Source organism: Dipodomys spectabilis, unplaced genomic scaffold (genome assembly GCF_019054845.1).
Source record: "Dipodomys spectabilis isolate Male_0828 unplaced genomic scaffold, ASM1905484v1 ptg000019l, whole genome shotgun sequence".
Classification (NCBI taxonomy): Eukaryota; Metazoa; Chordata; class Mammalia; order Rodentia; family Heteromyidae; genus Dipodomys; species Dipodomys spectabilis.
This window is the reverse complement of record NW_024870696.1, coordinates 27,474,194-27,496,232: the sequence shown is the minus strand read 5'-3', so window position 1 is coordinate 27,496,232 and position 22,039 is coordinate 27,474,194. Positions and strand designations below refer to the sequence as shown.

General features: G+C 45.8%; 1 protein-coding gene across 5 annotated transcripts in view; it reads right to left on the bottom strand.

Moving 5' to 3' along the window:
- Dnm3 (dynamin 3) overlaps window positions 1-22,039 on the bottom strand; it is a 448,226-nt gene that overhangs the window by 273,004 nt on the left and 153,183 nt on the right. For 3 of the 5 annotated variants that reach the window (XM_042674267.1, XM_042674270.1, XM_042674268.1), the window contains exon 13: window positions 16,929-16,980. In XM_042674267.1, the coding sequence (XP_042530201.1) occupies window positions 16,929-16,980 (52 nt within the window). Of the gene's footprint in view, window positions 1-16,085; window positions 16,116-16,928; window positions 16,981-22,039 lie in introns of all 5 variants that reach the window. The other 2 variants (XM_042674266.1, XM_042674269.1) reach the window with 1 other exon arrangement.

Here is a 22,039-nt window from a genome sequence, read left to right as displayed (position 1 = left end):
TGCATGTCTTTTTGTCGTTCATTTCCAGTCTGGGCAGCACGGCATTTGTGTCAGGCAAACAAGAAGTTATCTTCCACCGTTGACACTCTGCCGTGACACACACACACACACACACACACACACACACACACACACACACAAACAATCAGCAAATCGTGGCTTAACCCTTCCAGGAACCTGTATGCTTGCTTCCTTGCTTCACATTAATTCAGAATAAAGACAGCTAGAAGATATGTGTGCTGATATGACCCTAGCAGAGAATTAGACTAGGATTCACACCATGAAGGACAACCACCCAAGGTCCTCCCTCCGTACAAGGTTCTATTCCAACTGGGGGTGTTGTGTCCACACTCATTTTTTATAAAGGAGGACGCATGGGAGAAAGCAGCAGGGAGCAGAAGGCGTCCCCTTACAGAACTGGTGCCTGGTCCAGAGGAGTCAGAAAAACAAGAGAAAATGAAAACTAGCCCCGGCTACTCTCATGGCTTATTTTCCCATTGTTTTCACTTCATTCAAAACCCCAGCAGGACGCCCCTTTCCCTAAGGAAGCCCTACCACCTTTAATGGTCAGACTGGACCTTTAAAAGCTTCCATGGTCAGTTCATTCATTAGTCATTCATTGGTTCCATGAGATGTCTTCAAATTGCTAATAATAGTCATTTACAGGCACCCTAGGAGCTATTCGTTGACTTAAAATTTTCAGGCAAAACGAAGAATTCAAAGGACTTCATGAAGAATGACACTAGAAGCGCTGGGCACGCTCCTCCTCCACGTGTCCCGCGCGATGTGGCAGACCTGCCTGTGCCTCGTCAGCTGTGGGGACGCATCGCAGCCAGGGCCTCGTTCTCTCTGTCCAGGACGTACATGACAGGCACCACAACTGCTTTTCTCATTGAATAAAAACCATTTTTCATATTCAGAAACTGGTGCCATTTTTTTAAAAAACAATCACGCCTTCTAGAAAATGGAAAAAACTGGATGATTTGGGACCTGGGTCACTGTGTTTTAAATGCCAAAAAGCACAAGTGTAACAAAAAACAAATGATTTCACGGCTGGTTCTCAGCTCTGCTGTGGAGCTGGGAAAGGCTGTGGGGCCTCTGATCCCGTTTCTAGAACGCAAACAGCCTAAGAGGCTGGCTACAGAGCAAAGTTTCATGGGTTCAAACCCCAGGCCAGATATATCATGGGTTGTCACTTTGGATATGTATATGAACCTCTCTGTGTCTCCATTCAACTCAGCTGATGGCTGCTCAAACCATAAAGTTATTGTGAGGATTAAGTAAATACTAAATGTCAGTGTAGTTGGAATAAGGATTTATAGAAGAAATGAAGACTGTAGCTGAGTAACAATCACACTGAAGACGCGCTTCCCCTTCAGGATGTCCAAAAAAGTGTTCAAGAGCAACAAGAGCTTCAATGTATTGTAGACTTTCCCTTCTGAATATTAGTATCACAGTCATTATTTCATACATTGCTTTCTTGGCTGGCCATCTAATTCCAGATTTTACACAAATCTTCACCAGTGTTATTCTTTCAGTGGTTCTTAGGCATCATCGTGAGCAGATCTCACATCAGATGCAGAGAACACGGGTGGGAAATGGCAGTACGGACTGATCAGGAGAACCGAGATTGCTGTGAGGGGCAGGGGCAGGACATGCTGCTTACACAGAGGACGATGAGGCGCGGCTACCGGTAAACCTGGGAAGGAGACCACTCCAGGTACAGCATGAATACACAGAAAGTACTGGCAAGGCGAGAGCCAGGAGCAGCTGGCCGACCGCCACGGCTAGAGCTCGAATCCAGGAGGTGGGGGACGAGGGACAGGGGTCAGGCAGGGAATTAGGCATAAATGTCAGAATCCCAAGTGTGTCCTAAAGGTAAAGATCGAATGGTTAGAAGCTGAGGAGTAACAGGTTCTGATTGTTTGTGCTTCTTCATAAAAGGTATATGTCATTAGAGACGCAAATTAAAACTCAGAAGATGGGGGAGGGGGCGATGCAGTTCAAAAAGAAATGCACTCCTTACCTGACGTATGTAACGGTCACCCTCTGCCCATGACCTTTGCCATGAAAGTTAAACTAAAAAAAGAATCCCAAACAATCACAGTAAAAACACCAAATGTCCCCCCTTGTTGGTAACATAAGCCAAAAGTTGTAGGGAAGAAGTGGAGGAACCTCTGCTTAAAGTCAGCCTTTTAATTATTTGTGCATTTTAATCACCCATATTCCTTCTGACCTCCTTAATCATGGCTAATTGAAAATCGACTGTAACTCAAGATACTCCATGAGGGTACTTAAAGGAAAGCAAGTAATAGATGAAGTCCTGATTCCTTGAAAACTGAAGCACACACAAAGCACTGGCATTTTGATTTCGATGGGAAATGGAGAGGCCCTGGTAAGTATCAGTCATCCAGCGCAGCTATTTCGTTAATCCCCTAAACTAGTTGCAGATGTTGGTTGGAACCTTCTAGGCCTTGCATCTGTGATTTTTAAATTGTCTCATATTTCTAAAACCTGACTCCACATGCACCGGAAGTCGGTGACATGAATGATGAGCTCCAGGAAGAGGAGAGCACGGCCAGGGGGGTTGGGCTAGGAGATAATACTCAAGAGTGATCACGCGGTGCACAGGACGGGGGGGGGGGGGGGGGGGGGAGCAGGGGGTGGACCCCAGGGTTCCTTCCTCTGGGTCAGGGACCCTGCACACAAGCATCAGAAAACGAAACCCTGCAATTGGACGCAGCAAACAAGAGGAAGTCCCTTAGAGATAGCTCAATTCCCAGAAACAAATCCCACTTCTCCCTTTCCTCTTCTGCACAGCAGGTCAACAGGAAGACCAGAGGAAGACCGGCCAGAGGAAGACAGACCAGAGAAGACAGACCAGAGGAAGACAGACCAGAGGAAGACAGACCAGAGAAAGACAGACCAGAGGAAGACAGACCAGAGGAAGACAGACCAGAGAAAGACAGATCAGAGAAGACAGACCAGAAGAAGACAGACCAGAGGAAGACAGACCAGAAGCAGACAGACCAGAGGAAGACAGACCAGAGGAAGACAGACCAGAGAAAGACAGACCAGAGGAAGACAGACTAGAGGAAGACAGGCCAGAGGAAGACAGACCAGAGAAGACAGGCCAGAGGAAGACAGACCAGAGGAAGACGGACCAGAGAAAGACAGACCAGAGAAGACAGACCAGAGGAAGACGGACCAGAGAAGACAGGCCAGAGGAAGACAGACCAGAGGAAGACAGACCAGAGAAGACAGACCAGAGAAGACCAGGAAATGAAAAGGCCTTGGAAGAGCCAAACGCTGGGGAAAAAAATGTCAGCTAGACTTTCCTTCCTTTAATTAAGAAAATCATTTCGGCATTGCAGGCTGTTAGGGGAGAGCCCAATAGAATGACTTGCTCTTAAGCTTGTGTTCTAGTTATGACGATGCTTTTTCATCAAATGTCTGTCACAGACTCAAACTAAAACTTATAAAGTAGCTAGAGAGAGAACCCACTTAGAGAATCCATATTATGTTACAAAAAATAACCACAGGCACTGGAAGTACTGAGATGGTGGTGGAGGCTGTACATCTGTGTCTCAAGCGCACTGTTCTTTCTGAGTGCTATTTCCAAACAGCACTCCAGCCACCCAGGCCAGGCTGGAGGCCCCTCGGGGGCCGTCCGTCACAGGCGGTGTGTAAATAACCTCACCAGGACCCAGGACAGAACCTTCAGCCAGTTATTTGGTCAGGAGGGAGCACTGAATGAAGCCTCGGGAACCGACTGCGATTGTGGAAGCGCGGCAGTCGTTTCCTGGACGGGGCCCTCACCCTGCAGGGCAGCCGCGTGCATCCCCTAGGGCGCACAGCCTGGGTTGCTGACTAAAGGGAAATTCACAGGAACCCTGGGGATAAGAAATCCACTCTGTGGGTAAACTGAAGTTCTACCTGTGTGCGCTCTGTGCAAAAAGATTGTCTCTAGTCATTTACTTTCTGCGCTTCTATAATGAGGAAGTACATAGTGTTAGACAAATAAGCATTGCTGTTCTTTCCAGAGCATGTCAGAAAAATCTGAAAACAATATGACCTTTGACATTGCTCAGGCTCCTCCAAATAAGTTATAATCATGCTGTCCCACACAAACTACTCTCCAGGATTAAAAAAAAAAAAAAAGACTCAAAGAATGGTTAGAGGAGGCCCCTTAGAGGAACTTGCTCATTGCAAACACCAGAGGTAGGAATGGACGGAATCCATGAAGGGCTGGGGATTTACAGCAAAGGGAATTGTAAACTGACCTGTCCACCTACGGGCTGGAGAGCTGCAGCTCCTAATCAAGACATAAGCACTTCTTTGGGGAAACCAAGATTTCTCTCAATGGGATTCACCTCTTAGAAAACAAAATGTTAAGTTTTATAACAATTTCAACGAATGCAGTACTGAAGCAATCTCCCATCGAGCAGCGGGACCCCCGGGTGTACAGACCAGGGTGCTGTCCCCAGGCCCCTGACTGGCCGGCGTAGTTCACATACGCTTTCTTTTCCAGGAATGTACTCTTCAGGACTCATGTCTCTGGCAGGTGAGGCTCACAGTTACACCTGCAGACTCAGAACAGGTTTCTACCAGGTCACTGCAGGGACTGCGAGAAGATGTGCACCCCAGGGACAGCAGCCGCAGTTTGCCTTGGTCAGGTGAAGCGGGATGCACTTGGGATGGGTGGGTTTGATTTCTGTATGGACAGGGATGAACAAAGATAACAAAGGAGCTCTACTGGAGGAGACGTTCGAGAATGTCTCCACTTCTGTTGACATTTCCTTTCACTGTGATAACCAGTTATTGGAGTCCTGCCAAAAGGACCTGCCAGAATAGAATATGGATCTCATCACTGAAAAAAATATTCATGGCACCTATTTAATTTACCTGTTCACTAATCCCTTAAACTGCTTGAGAGGGAAGGAACAATTCAAGAAAGAGGAATTCAAGAAGCTGACTTGATTGTCTCAGCCTGTGAGCCAGCGGCGAGGCGACAAGCCGGTCGGCAGCTGAAAACTCCCCCACTCCTCTCGTCCTCTCGGAGACGCCGCTGCGTGCCTCCCAGACCAGACCAGACCGGCTCTCAGCAAAGGAACCCAGCAAATGTGCAGGATCAAGAATGAAGAGCACCGGGTTCCTTCCTCCTCAGTGTCTGGACAGTTCTCTTTTACAAACATAATCATCCTATTCCACACTCATCATTTTATTACCTGAAATGGAATGCTTAGGAAAGTCAATGGAAAAGAAACCGTCACTCTCAACAGCCAGAGCCTTGATCCAGAAAAGCAGGGAGGCTGCTGCTGAGTATACAAGCAGCCTAATAAATGAAACGGCATTCTGATTGAAGCAGTTGTGCTCTTACACAGGGAACGCGTTTCTGATAGAGACCCTCAGACCACAAAGGGGTTTCTCTATCATACTGGGTAAGTTTTCAACAAAATGCCAACATCAGCACTAACGATTTCTAAAACGTTTTCACTGAGGTTAAAAACTAGCTAAGAAAATTCACTACTACTATATTGTTTCAAAAGGAATAACAGTGAAAGTAAAAACAGAAGACACATAGAAGGAAGTAGAAACTGAAATTGCAAGAACTGTGAGGGAATTCAGTAAATTCCACTGCTACAAAATAGCAACAGTTAAAAAAAAAACAGTGGTTTTGGTTAAAAAACAGATACAAACAGTTTCCATACAACAATAATTTGAAAACAACAAACACATTCTATTTACAATTTAAAAAATAAGCATATCCCCAATATAAAACAGGAAATAAAATGAACAAAATGAACAACTGAGTGGCTGGAAGAGGATATAAAAAAATGACAGTTCATCTAAGAGTCACATAAGCTTCACAAACATCTAATCAAAATTTCAAACTCTTAGCAAGACTTTAATCTCCAAATAATAGAATGAGTTATTTATAAAAGTAAAAGGCATTTTTGAACAAGAATAGAGAGTCGGCGGTAGTAATTAAGAAACATCTCACTAGACAGAAACCAACAGATGGAGAAACAGGGCCAACCACCTCAGCACAAACTCCGGTCAGGAGCTCAGCCTTGCCCGGACCGAGGCCAGGATCCTGCCCTTTGCCATTGTATGACCTTGGGTGAACTGTTTACAATTCAGATACATTCCTAAACAAAAAAGCACAGGAGAAATAATTCCATCTACTTTGTAACACTGTCGGATGGCAGGAGCAAATGCAGCAGAGCACTTAGAACAGCAGCTAGCCACAGAGGAATCTTTGAAGAAGTGTAAGCAGGCGGGGCAAGGTAGCGTGCCTCAGAAAACCAGCACCCATGAAGCCGAGATAGAAGCTGGTCTGAGGCAGCCTGGGCTACAAGGAAGGCCCCAAAACAGAAAAAAGAAAACAGCCGTCTACGAAACAAGGAAGTGTGAGGTGCGCTAATAAGCAGCCAGCAGCCGCTGAGTTGTGCCACAGAGAGGTGGAGTAATCATCTCCTTTCATGCCGGGGAGAGAGGAGAATGGAGATGATGTGAAATGACTTGTTCATGGCTGGTGAGTGACAGTGATGCCCGCTGAAGCCCTGCAGCCACCTCCTGCTTTCTAACCGCGCACCTTGCTTTGTGCCAGACGCCGTAATCAGGCCTAAGTGTCTGCAGAGATGTGTCAAGAACGGCTTCATCAAAACGCTAGAAACCCAAGTGAGTATTTAGCCTCTTTTGTGGCAGTCATTACCTTTCTAAGTGTAAATGTGGTAGAAAAATGAGAGGACTTGGAAGGTGGCTCAGTGGTAGATTGCTTGTCTTAACATGCATGAAGTCCTGGGTTCCATGCCATATTAGCAGAAAAATCTGGAAGTGGTGCTGTGGCCCAAGTGGTAGAGCATTAGCCTTGAGCAAAAGCAGCTCAGAGACAGCGCCCAGGCCCTGAGTTCAAGCTCCAGGACTAGCCAAAAAAAAAAAAAGGGAAAAAAAGAAAAGAGAGAGAAAAAGAGCAACACTGAAGTTGCTCTCAAAGAAAAAGGCCAGGAAAGGCAGCTCAGACGTGTAATCCCAGCTACTCAAGAGGACATGGTTCAGGGCAAGTCCAGGCAAGACCGCTGATGAGAACCCTAACCTATAAGCCACACAAAGTGATATATTCCTTTAACCCCAGCTTTATGGGAGGCTACAGGTAGGAGGATTGAGGCTTAAAGCCAACCTGAGGCCCCAAAAGAAAGAGAGAAAAAAAGGAAGAGTAGAATAGTGATCACCACAGCCTGGGAGATGGCGGGAGGGTGAGGCTTCATTGCAGGGCGGCCGCCCACAGCCACGGTACGGGATCAGTTCAGATGTCCCTCAGTGGACGGATGGATCGAGAATGTTTTGGTGTATATACACAATTGAATTTTGCTCATCCATTAGAAAGAATGGCGTTGCAACATTTGCAAGGAGAAATGGAGGGGCCTGGAAAAATCACGTTCAGTGAACCAAGTCAGGATGTGTGTCTTCTCTCATACTAGACTCAATCTGTAAATGTACCCCTCAAAAAAAAAAAAAAAGTGCAGTTGGAAAGGAGGAGTGGCTTTTAAATTTCTGTAGCGCAGGAGGATGGCTACGGCTGGCAACAACTGAATATTTCAAAATACAGAGTATTTTGAATGTTCCCAACAGCAAGCAATGGTGTATATCTGATATGCTACCTACTCTGATCTTATTATTACACACTGTTGTACGTGCTTTGAACTACTCTCGCACTGTACCCCACGGGTATATTATTACTGTGTGACAATTAAATGTACATATTAATACATATTAAGTATTTTTAAAAGAAAATAAAGTCACCAGGGTGGCAGCTCATGCCTGAGTCCCGGCACTAGAGAGGCTGAGGCTGATCATGAGGCTCAGGCTACGTACCGGGCTCCAGCTCGCCGTGTCGACAGACCCGGCCTCAGGGGGAAGAAAACAAGATGAACGCAGTAAATACCACGGCAAACATTTCACAGCTCTCCTTCAAGGACCTCATGCAAACATTAAACTTTATACAAGGAATGGGGAAATCCTCGTTAATGAATAGGAAATGCATCAGTTATGTTCTGCTGAGAAACCTGCTGAGTTTGTTTAGCAGGGGAAGGAGGGCGAAGGAGAGTAATAGAGAGAGTGCGTTTGATCAAGGGATGGTATCAGATTCATGGACAGGAAGACCCCACCGCAGCCCCGGTAAGCCTGTGTGTGTTTGAGAGCTTTGCCATCTCTGTGTGTTTGCATGGAAGACTCCTGAGAGACAGCATTCCATAGGTAACATGGGCTCAGCTTCACACATCTTTACAGGGACCTACCTAAGGCACAGCAATCCTTGCTTCTGGTGGCCTAACACGTGTAGTAAACATGCCCATTTTCGTTTCTCTCAAAATCGTAGGATGTGTCTTTGTGAGTGTGCATACGCTTCTGTGCACAGTACACACTCCACGGCAGGGATGGTGGCCCTCTGTGGGCCGGAGTGGCCTGGGTGGAGGTAAGCTTGCGCACCCTACCCTCCCTCTTTCTTAGTAATAAAAATGTATTTCTTATGCAACTCACACGGTCATTATAGATTTAAAACTACACAGCATGCTTACAGTTTGTGCCAAATAAGCCATGCGTTGCGTCTCAGGGGAGAGCTGACACAAGAAGAGGAGCTAAGGCGTCACTCTGCTGTCAGACGCGCGCGTGGCTCTGCCGGCTGTGTCAGAGTCTCTGGGTCAGAGGCCTGAGAGGCTGCGCTCGCGGGTGAGGGGGGTCGGGAGCGGCAAGGAGAGCAATCCAACCGCAGCGCGGCTAAGGGAACTTTCAGGGGACACTCAGGAATGGGCCACTGATGGCGACTCCCGGGGATGGGCTCGGGAACGTCGGAGGCGGTCTCGGGGCGGGGTGGGGGGGGACCTTGGGTTGGGCGGATGCTGGGGTTCAGTGGAGCAGCAGTCCTCGGGGAGCCCCCTCCCAGCACGCAGCCCGCTGGGGAGCCGCAGAGTTGAAGGTAGCCTGGCGCTGCAGGGGACATTCTGGTCTAGCAGGATGGAGCTCATAAAAACGGCTTCTCTAGCAGGGGACACTTAAAACTGTCCAAACCCCAGGCAGCTTTCTACACACATGGACACTCATGCTCCATGGATGAGAGGAGTTACAGCCGACGGCGCCTTGCCGTCGCCGCCAGGGCCACACGCGCTGCTCTGCCTCTCCACGTCTCCAGTGCTTACAAACCAACACAGTACGGACACCTGCCTTAGGCTTGCTGCTGGGAAGAGGTAACGAACTGGCGAACCTACAGGACCTGAAATTGCCTCAGATTTACTAACTAGTATTATCTTATTTAATACTTACCCAGAAAGCCCTAAGAAGCAGTGACTATTTTCATTTCATTATAGCCTCGATGCCTGGGGAAGTGCAGGTCAAACACTCTGTCCTGAACATCTCTGAAGAGTCACTAAGCCAGGTTTCTTCTCAACTGGCTGCTGACAGAATTATTTATTTTTAAAACAATGGACTCCATAGGTAGGAGTGGGAGGGGCTGGCGGGAAGGATGGGGGTTCCATGCTGTAGAAATAGATTATTTATAACTATGAAAATGGACAAAGGAAACTGTTAAGGATGCTATTTTTTAGTGGGAAGGGGTCAGGGAGTGAGACAGAGGAAATACCCATCTTATATTCCTTTAAAAGAGGAATATAACGCGCATGTCCCACCAGGCTGGGCCCAGGCCAGCCCTCCTGTCTCAGTCCCTGGCTACAGCGATTGTCTCTAGAGTGAGCACATGATCCAAGCCAGTCCAATCAGAAGTTGACAGCAGAAAGAATCCTAAATGGTGTACGCACTGCTACCAGAAATATGGTGAACATGAGGATTAAAAGAAACAAGCCTTGCCAGGTGTGGTGGCTCACAAGTCTAACCCAAGCTACTCAGCAGGCAGAGATAGGAGGACCCCAGTTAGAGGCCAGTCCAGGCAACATAACATGATCTGGGGTTTGGCTCAAGCATTGGTGCATCTGCCCAGCAAGTAAGTACAAGGCCTCGAATTCAATCCCCAGTGAAAGGTGAACTGAGTAAAGGAAAGAAGCTGAAAAGAAGGAAAGGGCTAAAAGAAACCTTCTACTTTAGGCTAGGAAGTTATTTAACAGTTATTTAACAATTGTGACTCAACTGATGAAACTCCTCTCTTAACACTGGACTCAAGCCGGGTACTTACACACGACTTGTACAAAATGTTCAGGATGTTGGGATAGTTAACAAATTTTTGAGACCTATAGGAGGTTCTGATAAACAGAGACAGAGACAGAGACAGGGAGAGAGTCTAGTTTTCTGAAATGAGATCTTAGAAAAGGAGATTTGTAGCTCTGGGGAAGGCTGCACAGGCAGCCTGCAGTTAGAGCGACGATGGTCACAGGCAATAAGCCTAGGACTAAGAGGACCCCGGGCAGATACTGCTCTTCCCCCTGCCCAAGGAAGAGGTCTTCCCGGTCACACAGTTACAGTGGAGAGCCAGTGGGCATGCTGCTGTCGCTTCCCGTCCTAGACGGCTGGGGCCGAAGGGAGGAGTTGCTCATGGTGCAAATGCCACATCGACCCTCGTTCTGTTGAAGACTAGGACATCTCCGGAAGACAGCTGATGCCCACGACTGCCCGTAGCCATCGTTTGTCTGCTCCTCCGGGATCTGCACTCAGCACTGACCTTTGTCTACCTCTTAAACCTTGAAAGACGCCATCCCACCCACCAACCAAACCCACCTCACCCCCGCGCTCTCTGCCTTTAGTACACAGCTTCTGACTTCTGTAATGTTCCCAATGCCCACGTTATCTATTTCCTTTTAACTTTTAGTCAACATCTTTCTTTTTTTAAAAAAAATCTTTTCTTCTTGAGCACATGCTCAAAACATTCCTTCCTGTTTCCTTGCAGTGACTGGGCTCTGGCCGATGGAACATGAGCGAAGCGGGGCGTGTCCTACACGGCCGGTCCTTCAAACTCCCTCTCCTGTGCGTCCGTCTCTTCCCCATCTCCTGCGAGAGGAGAGGATCTGAGATCCAGTGGTGGGCTATGGTTTGGGTCAGAGCTGTCCCCAAAGACGCATGTGCTAAATGTCTGGCTGTCACTGGTGGAGGCTGCGGAGGCGACGGGCCCTGAAGCTCTGACCTCATCCGTGATTTGCCCGCTGACGACGTTCCTGGGAGGTGGTGGGAAGGAGGTCCGTCAGTGAGCAGTCATGGAGTCTTTGCAGGGCTATCTCCGGCTGGCCTCCTCCTCACTCTGCTTCCTGGCCACCATGAGCAGCTCTGCTCCACAACGCCGTCTAAAGCAGTGAAGCTACCAACACTGGACTGAAACCGCAGAAGCCATTAGACTAAATCCTTCCTCAGCTTGAGGAGTTTCTCCGAGGTAATCCGTCACGGTAGTCAAAGCTGGTGGTGCCCCCAGTGGGGCCGGAGGCTTGTGCCTTGAGGCCTCCTGGAGTGTTCTGCCAGGGTGAGTTAACTTTTTATTGTGCAAAGCTACTGGAATCCTGGGGTTGTGAGTTGGTTGACCTACGTTAACTTATCCATCAACCAAAACCATGTTATGTTACATGGCTGTTTACTACAATTTCTCTCTTCAAAATTTCAACTTTGTTGCCTTTCTAGAAAAACCTAAATTCAGGACAGTGTCTTCCTTCTCAGCTTTATGCCACCTTCTTCTAGATGAGGAGGCCAAGGCCAGAAGGACCACCGCTATCCCGTGGTCTCCAACCTTGCACAAGACCTCCGCCAGCCCAGACACACAACAGCTCCAGAAAACATCTGCTGCTATGAAATTCCCCTACTCAGATGTCCTTCTGCTCCTCTCCACGTGACCTACCTCTCTTATCTCTTCTTGCTTTCTTTAACCACTCCTCATCCTATCCTTTTCCATCAGACTTGAAGTTTTAAATTTTCATCCATGTTCTTACCCTTTGGAAGAAATCTCATAGACTTGGAAACCACTAGATATATTGAAAATTGTAAAATCATATCTCCAGTCTAAATGAGTCCTGAACTTCAAATCCTACTGATGTCTTCAATAGGCACAGACAGATCAGCATTTTCTTCTCCCTCTCCCTCTATCCACTCCTTCTCATATGACCTTTGTCAGTAGATCTCTTAGCAATAAACCTAGGAAAATAGCTCAGTCCCCAATGACTTACAAACCTTCCAACTTCGGGGCTGGGAAGGTGGCTCAGTGGTAGAGCGCTTGCCTTGCATGCCAGAGGCCCTGGGTTCGATTCCTCAGCACCACATAAGCAAAAAGAAAAAAGCCGGAAGTGGCGCTCTAGCTCAAGTGGTAGAGTGCTAGCCTTGAGCTGAAGAGCTGAGGGACAGCGCCCAGGCCCAGAGTTCAGGCCCCACGACTGGACCCCCCAAAAAAAAAAAACCTTCCAACTTCATAAAAATATTTTGAAGCTTTCCCTTTTCCTACAGACCTCCTGCTACCAATATTTGTATTTTTCTCACCTGAACTACTTCAGAAACATACATTTCCATATCCATATGGCTGATATACTAATCCAACATAAAAATCAGTTAGTATCCCTTCTCTATTGAAAAATCCACTAGCTCTCTAATACCTTTGAAGAAATCATTCTTTCTCTTTTAAGCTCCACTTCTCATTGAATATTTTTGCTCTACTTTTCCATACTGACTCACCCGCAACAAAGCTCCTCTTCCAGATTTGGATCCAAATTTGCCCTGTTTGTTCCTCAGAATGTGAGACTTTTTCATCATATTCCTATCTCCTTGAAGAGCATCTTGCCTACATCAGAAGTCTGGATGGCGCTGCACACAACCCCCATTCCTCTCCTCGATGTGTAGTTCATTAGAGATCTTTTGGATCCCTCCTTCTCAAACCCATAAAACATGTAAGCCCAAACCGTCATACTCGCTCATCCACAGTGTCTCCAGACGAGTCTTTTCTCCATTTGCTGTCCTGTTCAAAACCTTTCCATACTTTACAAGCAGAATGATCCTGGCAAACGCTTCAGGTGAATATGCCTTCAACCGCCCTCCACTGCTTTCAGCAGCACAAAACAGCTTTACTGGTGTATCAAAGAGGAAGACAAATAAACGAGACGGTTCCAGATAATAAAATATGGAAGCTCACGATATTGAAGCGGGAGTGTAATGTGAGCTGACTATTAAAGGCAGCCTCTTACAGAAGCGATGTTTCAATGCGGCCTAGAGAAGGGTCGGAGCTAGCACTTGATAAATGAAGTAGACTGCAGGCTGCTGACCCAACCCAGGGCAGAGCTCATGTCTGATTCATCATACTGCACAGAACACCCATCGCAGGGGGATTTTTTTGGCTCATTAAGATTTGTGAAGACATGTTTGGTTAGTAGAAGGGATGAATGCAACTTAAATTTAGATTTTTGAGTAGCCTAAGTTAAGGTGAAGTATGTACTTGTGACTTTGTGTGCCTTTGTTGACATCAGCAGGTGGGAGCGATCAGATTTCCTAGGCAGGGAAGCGTGAATGGGACGTGCACTTCAAACTTCGGCCTGTGCCAGGTGAGGGGCGGGTAATGGGATGAGGACAGGCCCAGGGGGTGCTGTGAGGAGGGCACCCATCAGGCACATTATGCCCACACACTGACGCCCTGAACGGAAACCCCTGTGTACAGCTAGCTGAGGATAAAGAACGATGAATTTAAAAGAAAAACCACATTCCTTGGGTCCTTGTGGAGCATTTCAGGATGGATGTTTCACAGCAGTATTGAGCAGCAGGGAGCCCGAGAGTTCGCGGTGGCTGGACCACGGGACCATGGGCCAGCAGCTGCAAGGAGGGCTTCGGCGGCCCCGGCTTTTGATAGGCTAAAGTGTTTGCATACAAAGCCAGATCCACATCCCATACTCAGCTTCATGCATGAAACAACTAAAACAATTCCACATTTTATGGCACATTTCTGCGAAGCAGAAAAGCTATAAACGAACCTCCTAAAATATGAATGATGTAAAATGACTGCATTTGGTTCCAGGAAAGAAGGTGCTCAGATTAAGAATCATCTAGAACACATGGAAAGTTTAATCTTTTCAATATGGCAGAAAAACCTTATCTGAGAGGAGTTTTGTCTTTCATTTCTATCCCTGCGGAAAGCAGGACATGATTGCTTTTAGGGTGCTCGCTCTGACTCCACTCCTCAGCAGCGATGTGCGACATAGTGAATCGCTGCATTTTCCAAATGGTCCTCACCCTCAAGAATGTGTGACCTCAAGAACTTTCTTTTAAGCCTATTATCCTGGGTTATAAAATATTCATAGCGTGTGGAATTTTATACACTCAGCAAATGTAAGAGACACAGAAATACTATTATTATTTTCAAGCAACTGTAAATTATAGAACTGAGAGCTACCCCAGGTCTCCCTCCAGAGGTAGCAAAGTACATGGTGTTGTCATTGCACTATTCATTTTCTTTTTCTTTTTTTGTTGGTCATGGGCCTGAACTCTGGGCCTGGGCGCTGTCCCTCAGCTCTTCAGCTCAAGCCGAGCATTCTACCACTGGAGCCACAGCGCCACTTCCAGTTTTCTGGTGCTTTATTGGAGATAAGAGTCTCAGACTTTCCTGCCGGGGCTGGCTTTGAACTGTGATCCTCAGATCTCAGCCTTCTGAGTAGCTAGGATGACAGGCGTGAGCCATCGGCACCCCGGTGTTCATTTTCTTCTACATGTGTACTACAGTGGTGTAGGGATTCTCCCATCTGTAAGGATAGGTAGATCCTCTACACCACTGCCAGCCATCGCAAACGGAAGAATTTCCTAGAACTTCTGCTTTTGTCAATATTTCATTATTCTCGTGTTACAATTTCTAATTTGTTCATCTTAATAATTCTCCCCTGAGAGTTTCGAAAGCAACCACCACCTTCTGGGAGCAAGCTTCTCCCTCAATAGAGGATTATCTTATACTTGGCTATAGGCTTCATTACATATATTACTTCTGGTTGTCACAATCACCCTTCTAAGATGCTTTCTATTCTTCCCATCATCCAATTAGAAAAACCCTGGCTCAATCTGTCTGAAGCCATGTGGCTCTTAACTGACAGAATGAGGCAGACACTGGTGGCTGAGGAACAGGAAGCTCTCAAGAGGTTGAGATCTAGGGGACAGCAGCTGGAGATCAGCTCGTGCAAAAAAAGTTTGTTAGATTCCTATCTCCAAAATTACAAGCAAAAAGAAGGCCTGGACATGTGGCTCAAGTGGTAGAGCACCAGGCTAGCAAGCCTGAGCCTCTGCATTCAAACTAACTAAAAAAATGATATATGTGTGTATATATGTACACTTACACACCCACATACACACACACATGAGCAGAACAGAACACAAACTGAACTCGGTCCAAGCCTTCTGCCTTCTAAAAGCCCGTGGGCTAAATAACTGGCACATGTGCCAGTTTGACTCTCCACTTGATGTTCTGGATAGGTAAGCCTATTTTACTCATGGCAGAAATGGGGGCATAATGATTTTTAAATGCCTATGCTAGTCATTTGCATGGTTTTACATTTCTATAAAACGAAAATATCGTATTTAGTTCTGAAAGATTTGATTCTTAAGGTATCAAGCAATGCAAATTTGCCTTTTGTTTTATTACATTTTAAATACCAACAACTGGAACTGAGAAATCTTCTCAACAATTGCAGCAAAATCAGATGCTCAATATTCACCCACCTTTTAGGAGCCATCGTCTACGGTTATCGAAAAACATCATACAGAGGAAGAGAAAGCCATACACCTCAGAACAACAAGGTTTTATACGACAGACAGGGAGAACATTAATGATTTTAATTATTTTAAGGCTCGTTAGAATTAGAGAGAGAGCAAAGCCCCCACAGTGTTAAGGATTTGTTTGTTACAACATCTTAAAGTTCACTAGTTCATACCTTTCGGTCACAGCAAGTTATTAGCAGTGAAGGGAAGAAGAAGCCTCTGGAGGGGCTTCTTATTGCAGTAAGAAGGTGTTATGAACAGGACAACAATCTGAGTTTAAATAATTAGTAGCAAGCGCTAGTTGAGTTAATCAGTTAAAGACAAACTGTACCCTTAGGAAGCTGAATGGAAAAGCAACAGTAAAGCTTACAGAACTTAGCTCGTACAATTTGCCTTGAAGGCGGAAGATTGGTTCCCTGAAATAGTAAAGAATTATATGTCTTAGTCCAGAAAAAGTTTTAAAAATAAAGTCTATTATTACCTCTTCTCCTTTCAAAACAATGGAAAAAAATCTAGAGCAGAGGATTCAATTTGTTCAGTAATTGTACCTCTGAATTTAAAAAAACCTAAAAACATCATTGTTTTGACTTGAAAAGAAATAACAATGTAAATATTCATTATCACATAAAACATAAAAGAAACAGCAAACTGTTGGAGTTAATACAATCTCTGCAGAGCGCTATTAGTCAGAGACAGCTGGCCAGCCCCAAACACAAAAACTCAAACGATCAGATCGTCACAGGAATTAGCATCTTTCTTTTTACCCAATAGGAATTTAGGTGGCAGAGACTCAGTCCAACTGCCTTCTTTCTGAGCTGTCCTTCACTGTTACCACGCCGGGCAAATGTGTGAACTAGTCAGCAGCAGCACAAGAAAGCTCATGCAAGTACTCACCCAGTTTTCACTTTGAACTGACTGACAAATTCAAGGTTAGAATCAGTCAAGAGATAATGCAAGCAGGCACAGGACACAAAGAGTCACATTTGTGATGCGCAGCGAGAAGCAGAAAAGTTATTAAAAATAAATCAAGATGGTTAATTGCAAAAAAAAAAAGGCAAAAAAACGCAATTCACTTCAAAGACATAAAAGCAAAAATGAAACAAGACAAAAAGCTGCATCTCAAGCAACATTTGCACATGATTAATTTGCATTAAAAAACAGTCAATCAAGCAATTTTAGGTCAAATTCGTTGGGGCATGCACACACTGATTGTCTCACACAATTCCTACCTGATTTCCAATTGTGGTTTTCTTGTGAACCTGACTGCTCCTCTGCTGAGCACTGAGAAAAGCAAAGGAGAGGAGCGCTGAGAGACTCAGGGCGTTGTCTGCACAGCTAACAGGTAACTAAAACACACACGGGCTTCACGGGAGGTCAGAAACTGAGCAACGCTAACATTAAAACTCAGGCCAGTTTAATTCAGGAAGAAGTCCAAGCTAGTGGGACTACCAGCTGTATGTCAGGAAAGGCTCATCGCTGCGCTGAGTGTGAGCGGTGTGCCTGCGTGTGTAATGAAAATCCAGTTCATGCTTATTAAGTATATGCCATGCACTGAGTGTTTAGTGATTTTAATTCTCACAACAACCTTGTTAGGCAGTTACTCTGATCCCTTTGGTTTCACAAATAAGGAGAGTGAATTACAGAGAAGAGACTTTCCAACAGTCAGTCACTCAGCTAGCAAGTGGTGCTAACAAGTGGAGTCCATCTGCGCAGCGTGGGATGTTATCTAGCCTCTTGCCTGGACCTCCGCCGTTCTCCGGCTGTGTCCTTACCCGCTGTCCCAGTTCTAGGCTTACACAGGCTTTTGACAACTCCACATCTCCGCTCCGGCGTCTCACAGGCCTCTCCATGCTGTGCCAAAACAGACGCTGATGCCCTCCCCAACACTGGCTCTGCTCTTCGCTGGCAGTCCCCTGCTGTATCTCCACGTGGTTAGGTCAAAGCCCTTGACTGCTTTCCCTCACATCTCACATCCAATCACTGGCAAGCACAGTCAGAGTTCAGGGATCGAGATTTCCACCGGCTTTTTACCTCGTCCATTGATGCCACCTTAGATGGAGATGCCGCCACCGGTGGCCGGGATTCCCGCCACCCCGCCCCACTGTGCCCCGGGAGCTGCCCCTCTCCACAGAAGCCTCACGAGGAGCAGGTTACTCTTCTGCTCAAACTCCTACTCTGCCATCTCCACTGTTTCACTCAAAGGCAAAGCCCTCACAATGTCCTCGAGGTCCCGTCAACTAATTCTTACCCCCGGCCCTTTGACTGCTCTCCTCCTGCTCTCCTCCTGTTCGTGGAGAGGGCCAGTCACTCTGGCCTCTGCTTTCCTTTGAATCCCACCGCAGAGCCTTGGGGCTCGCTGGGCGCCCCTCCCTGCTCCGGGCACCCCTTCAAGTCTTGTCCAAAAGTCCCAGAAAAGCCGGCCTGGCTCGCTCTGGAATCTCCCCCCCATCCCCCCACCCCGGGCTCTCGTCTGCCTGACCCTGTGTTACTTTGCTGTGCTTGTTTGTCTGTTCTGCTCTATCTTATTGCAAGCTCCTGATGAGCAGAGGTGTGTGTCTCTTTTGCTCACTGGCTACAAAGGACCTAGAACACAGTTGGTCTCAACGGGGCTCTATTGAAAGCAAAGTCCAGTGAAGCGATGCTACCATGCTCCCCGCTTTACAGTGAGAGCCTACATGGTCAGGTCTTGGGTTATTTTGTCTCTCTTAAAGGGTAAAGGCTTTATTCTGGTAGAACCATGTATTCACCTAAAAGATATAAGAAAACCCAATATATTTTTGTTATGCTAGGCAGATTAGCACTATAATTAAAATTATTTAAATGGTTTATAGTCACTGTTTCATAGGACAGTGGAGTTGCCTTAAATACAGAACCACTAAATGCAAGGCCTCAGCCAACCGTTATGGGATGCTATGATTCAGAAGCCAGATAGAAGCCAAAATAGCCACCTTTTATAATCTCCCCTGACGTAGTTAAGCTGAAGCCTTCGCTCAAACTCATTAAAAACCATGGCATGAAAGGTCACACTATACTTGATTGTGTGTGTGTTTCCATTTTTAATTCAGAGGCTTCAGATACTTCCTTTTTTTTTGTTGTTGGTTTTCTACTTTTTAAATGCTTACTTCCCTTCATCACTATGACGGCCTCTCTTTCCAGCCATTCTGCTAAAGAATCTAAATCTACAGTTTGCGAGGTTTGTAGGTGAAGGTATGAAAGAGGTGACATTTCTGCGGCCAGGAGACACTGTGACCTCTGGCTTCCCACAATGCCCTGCACACTGGTGTGCCACGCCTACTCCGGTGGAGTCTGCTTAGCATGGGAAACCTGCTTTCAGACCTGAGAATGGAGCTTCACAGAAGCCTATCTCTGAGAATGGGACTTCACCGAAGTCTACCTCAGAGAATGAGGCTTCAAAGAGACCTATCTCTGAGAATGGGACTTCACCGAAGTCTACCTCAGAGAACGGGGCTTCAAAGAGGCCTACCTCCTGGAAAGGCTGGCAAGCCCCTGGGAAAGATGTCTTTCTGTTCCTGTTTTTCTTTTCTTCACTGTATAGGAGTGCCTATTAATCTTTTACTGTTCCTGCTGCTTATTGTACTTACTCATGCTCAACGTTCCTTATTCAAGGCTCTTTCTTAAAAGTGATGATGACTCCAACATCTGATGAGTGTCCTGAGAATATGACTAACTCACCAGAGTTAAATGCTACCCTGAAAGCCCCTCTTGTGGAGGCTAGTAGACAAGTCATAAGTAGATATAAAAGTATTGGGGGTTTCATGACATCACTTCAGCAGAAGGAATTGTTTGTAAGGATTTACAAGAAGCTGTAGGCACGGCTAGAGCAGAAAGAGTGTATGGCTACTAGAGACTTTCCTTTAATCCTAAAGCATATACAATAGATTCATATAGATATCCTGTAGATAAGAAAGATGTAGAGGGATATTTAGACCAAAAGCTAAATAAGATTTCTAAAAAGGTTGGTAGATAAAAGGTGGCAATGGCTTATCAGAGAAAAATGGTGGGATCCCCCATTATCTAGAGGACTCCAAAGACTTCCACCAGATCCATAGCCTGTTACAGGTGTGTATAATAAGGATGGCAACCGTTGGGTAAACTACTTAGGAGAAAGAACTTCCTATTACTCTCTTTCATTTACTGAGAGACTTGCTAGATCTAGGCCTCCTTGGTGCTTACTATTAAAGAAAGAACAAGAAAGATCTTATGAGACAGTTAAGGCCTCTATAGAAAAGAGTAAAGGATTATGTGAAAGGGTTACAGAAAAGACACTATGAGCTTAAATTTGATATATGGCCAGATTTAACTAAGTATACTGAATATCATGATTTTTGGCCACAAATTGGGAACCCTCTAAGCACAATTGCTTAGAAAAGATTTGAAACGTATAAAGTACAAAACTAAACAAAAGTAACTATGAAGTACTAGAGTTCATGCCTTTCTGTTCAGCACCTTGCCCATATGCTCTGGTTAATGGTTAATAGGTGATAAACATCGAAACCCATGTATTTCTTAAAAATAGAGGTAAAGCCGAAAACAAGTGCCTATTGTCATAGCTCGTCATCCAAAAGACAAGATCAGGCGACCAGCTGATGACCACCCAAGAACGAAGCCCTGCAGCAAGATTGTGTAACCTTTTGCCCTTTCTCATGGAGACTTTTGCTATAAAAGCTTGTCATCCTCTGCATTAAATCACACTCAGCATCCACTCCTAATGTGTGTGAGTGTCTGTTTGCCATCTCCCCGCCTGTTCCAGTTCCTCCACTAGGTGTCCTCCGTCGTCCCGACAGAGCTGGTCCGCGGCACTGGTGCGTGAAAGGCTGGTCTCCACCAGCACCCTCCCACAGTGCCCTGCACACTGGTGCGTGAATGGCTGGTGTCACCAGCACCCTCCCACAGTGCCCTGCACACTGGTGCGTGAATGGCTGGTGTCACCAGCACCCTCCCACAGTGCCCTGCACACTGGTGCGTGAATGGCTGGTGTCACCAGCACCCTCCCACAGTGCCCTGCACACTGGTGCGTGAATGGCTGGTCTCCACCAGCACCTTCCCAGAGCCCCCCGCCCCCGCCGCCCCCGATTTCCTGTGATCTAGGAATGAATGGAGAAATCGTGACTGTGGTGAGTAACATCTTTGTACCATAATGTGTCCTCAGGGTCCTTAAGGGGGAAGGTTTCTAAAAAAGCTCTGAAAGTGGTTATGACCTCAAAACTGTAACAGATCTAGAGGTGTTTGGTTTTTTTGTAAATTATTGAGGACCCTAAACTTACGTTAGTTTCCCCTTAAAATCACAAAGACACAGAAGCTTACCCAGAGTTCTGCCTCCACTGGACCACAGTTTCTCGGATGTAAGAAGGAGAGAGGGGGAGGGGCAGAAAGTAGAGAGACAGAAGGGATGGAAGGAAGGGTGGAGAAGGGGAAAGGGAGACAGCAGGGGGAGGAAAGGAAGAGCGGGAGGGAGAGCAGGGAAGGAGGGAGAGAAGGAAGAGGAAGAGAGAAACCAAGAGTCTGAGACCAAGTGGGGATGTGAACTGTTTCTTTTTCTCAGAGCTGGGGATCGAATCTATGACCTCATACACAGTAGGCGAGGATGCTACCACCGCCCTTGGCCTACAAGCCCACCCTTTGGTGTTTTATACACAGTCTCCTTATTAGCAACACTAACGAGAATTTCCACTCACAAAGTTTCCATATAAAATAATGCATATTTAGAACCTTTTACTTATGAGACTAGGCATTGACAATACATTTATTTTATGAACCCATCACCAAAACAGAGTTAGAACAAAAAATTAAAAGACCGTTACTTTGTATCTAGAGAATATCTCTTGTGGCAACCAGACCCAACGAGTTCAAGAATATTGTTATTAATTACATATTTAGATACTTTAACTTGCTCCATCAATAATGAAAATAAGATGTCTAGTTAGAAAACATCCTTTATCATAATTCTTCAGTTTCAAAGCAGTTAAGAATGCAGTGGTTAACAGAAACAAATAAAAGTATGTAAGTCCATCTGAGCCCATCAATGTATTCTTGGATATAGATATTTAAGTGGTTATCTCTGCAATATTATAAAATGTACACTGTGTACATCTGACTTGTTAAAATTTTAGTGCACAAACTTGGAAAAAGACATAAATGTGAACATGGTATAGTCCTTGAAATCTGAAACTTACAATGTATCTACATAAAAGAATGGAGATATAACATAAATGACAAAGGATAAATGATGGTTAATCACCATGAGGATATAATCGAAAGGTGCTTCTGCTTCAAATATGGAACGTAATTACCCCTAACTTCTTATTTTGTGCATTTGCTA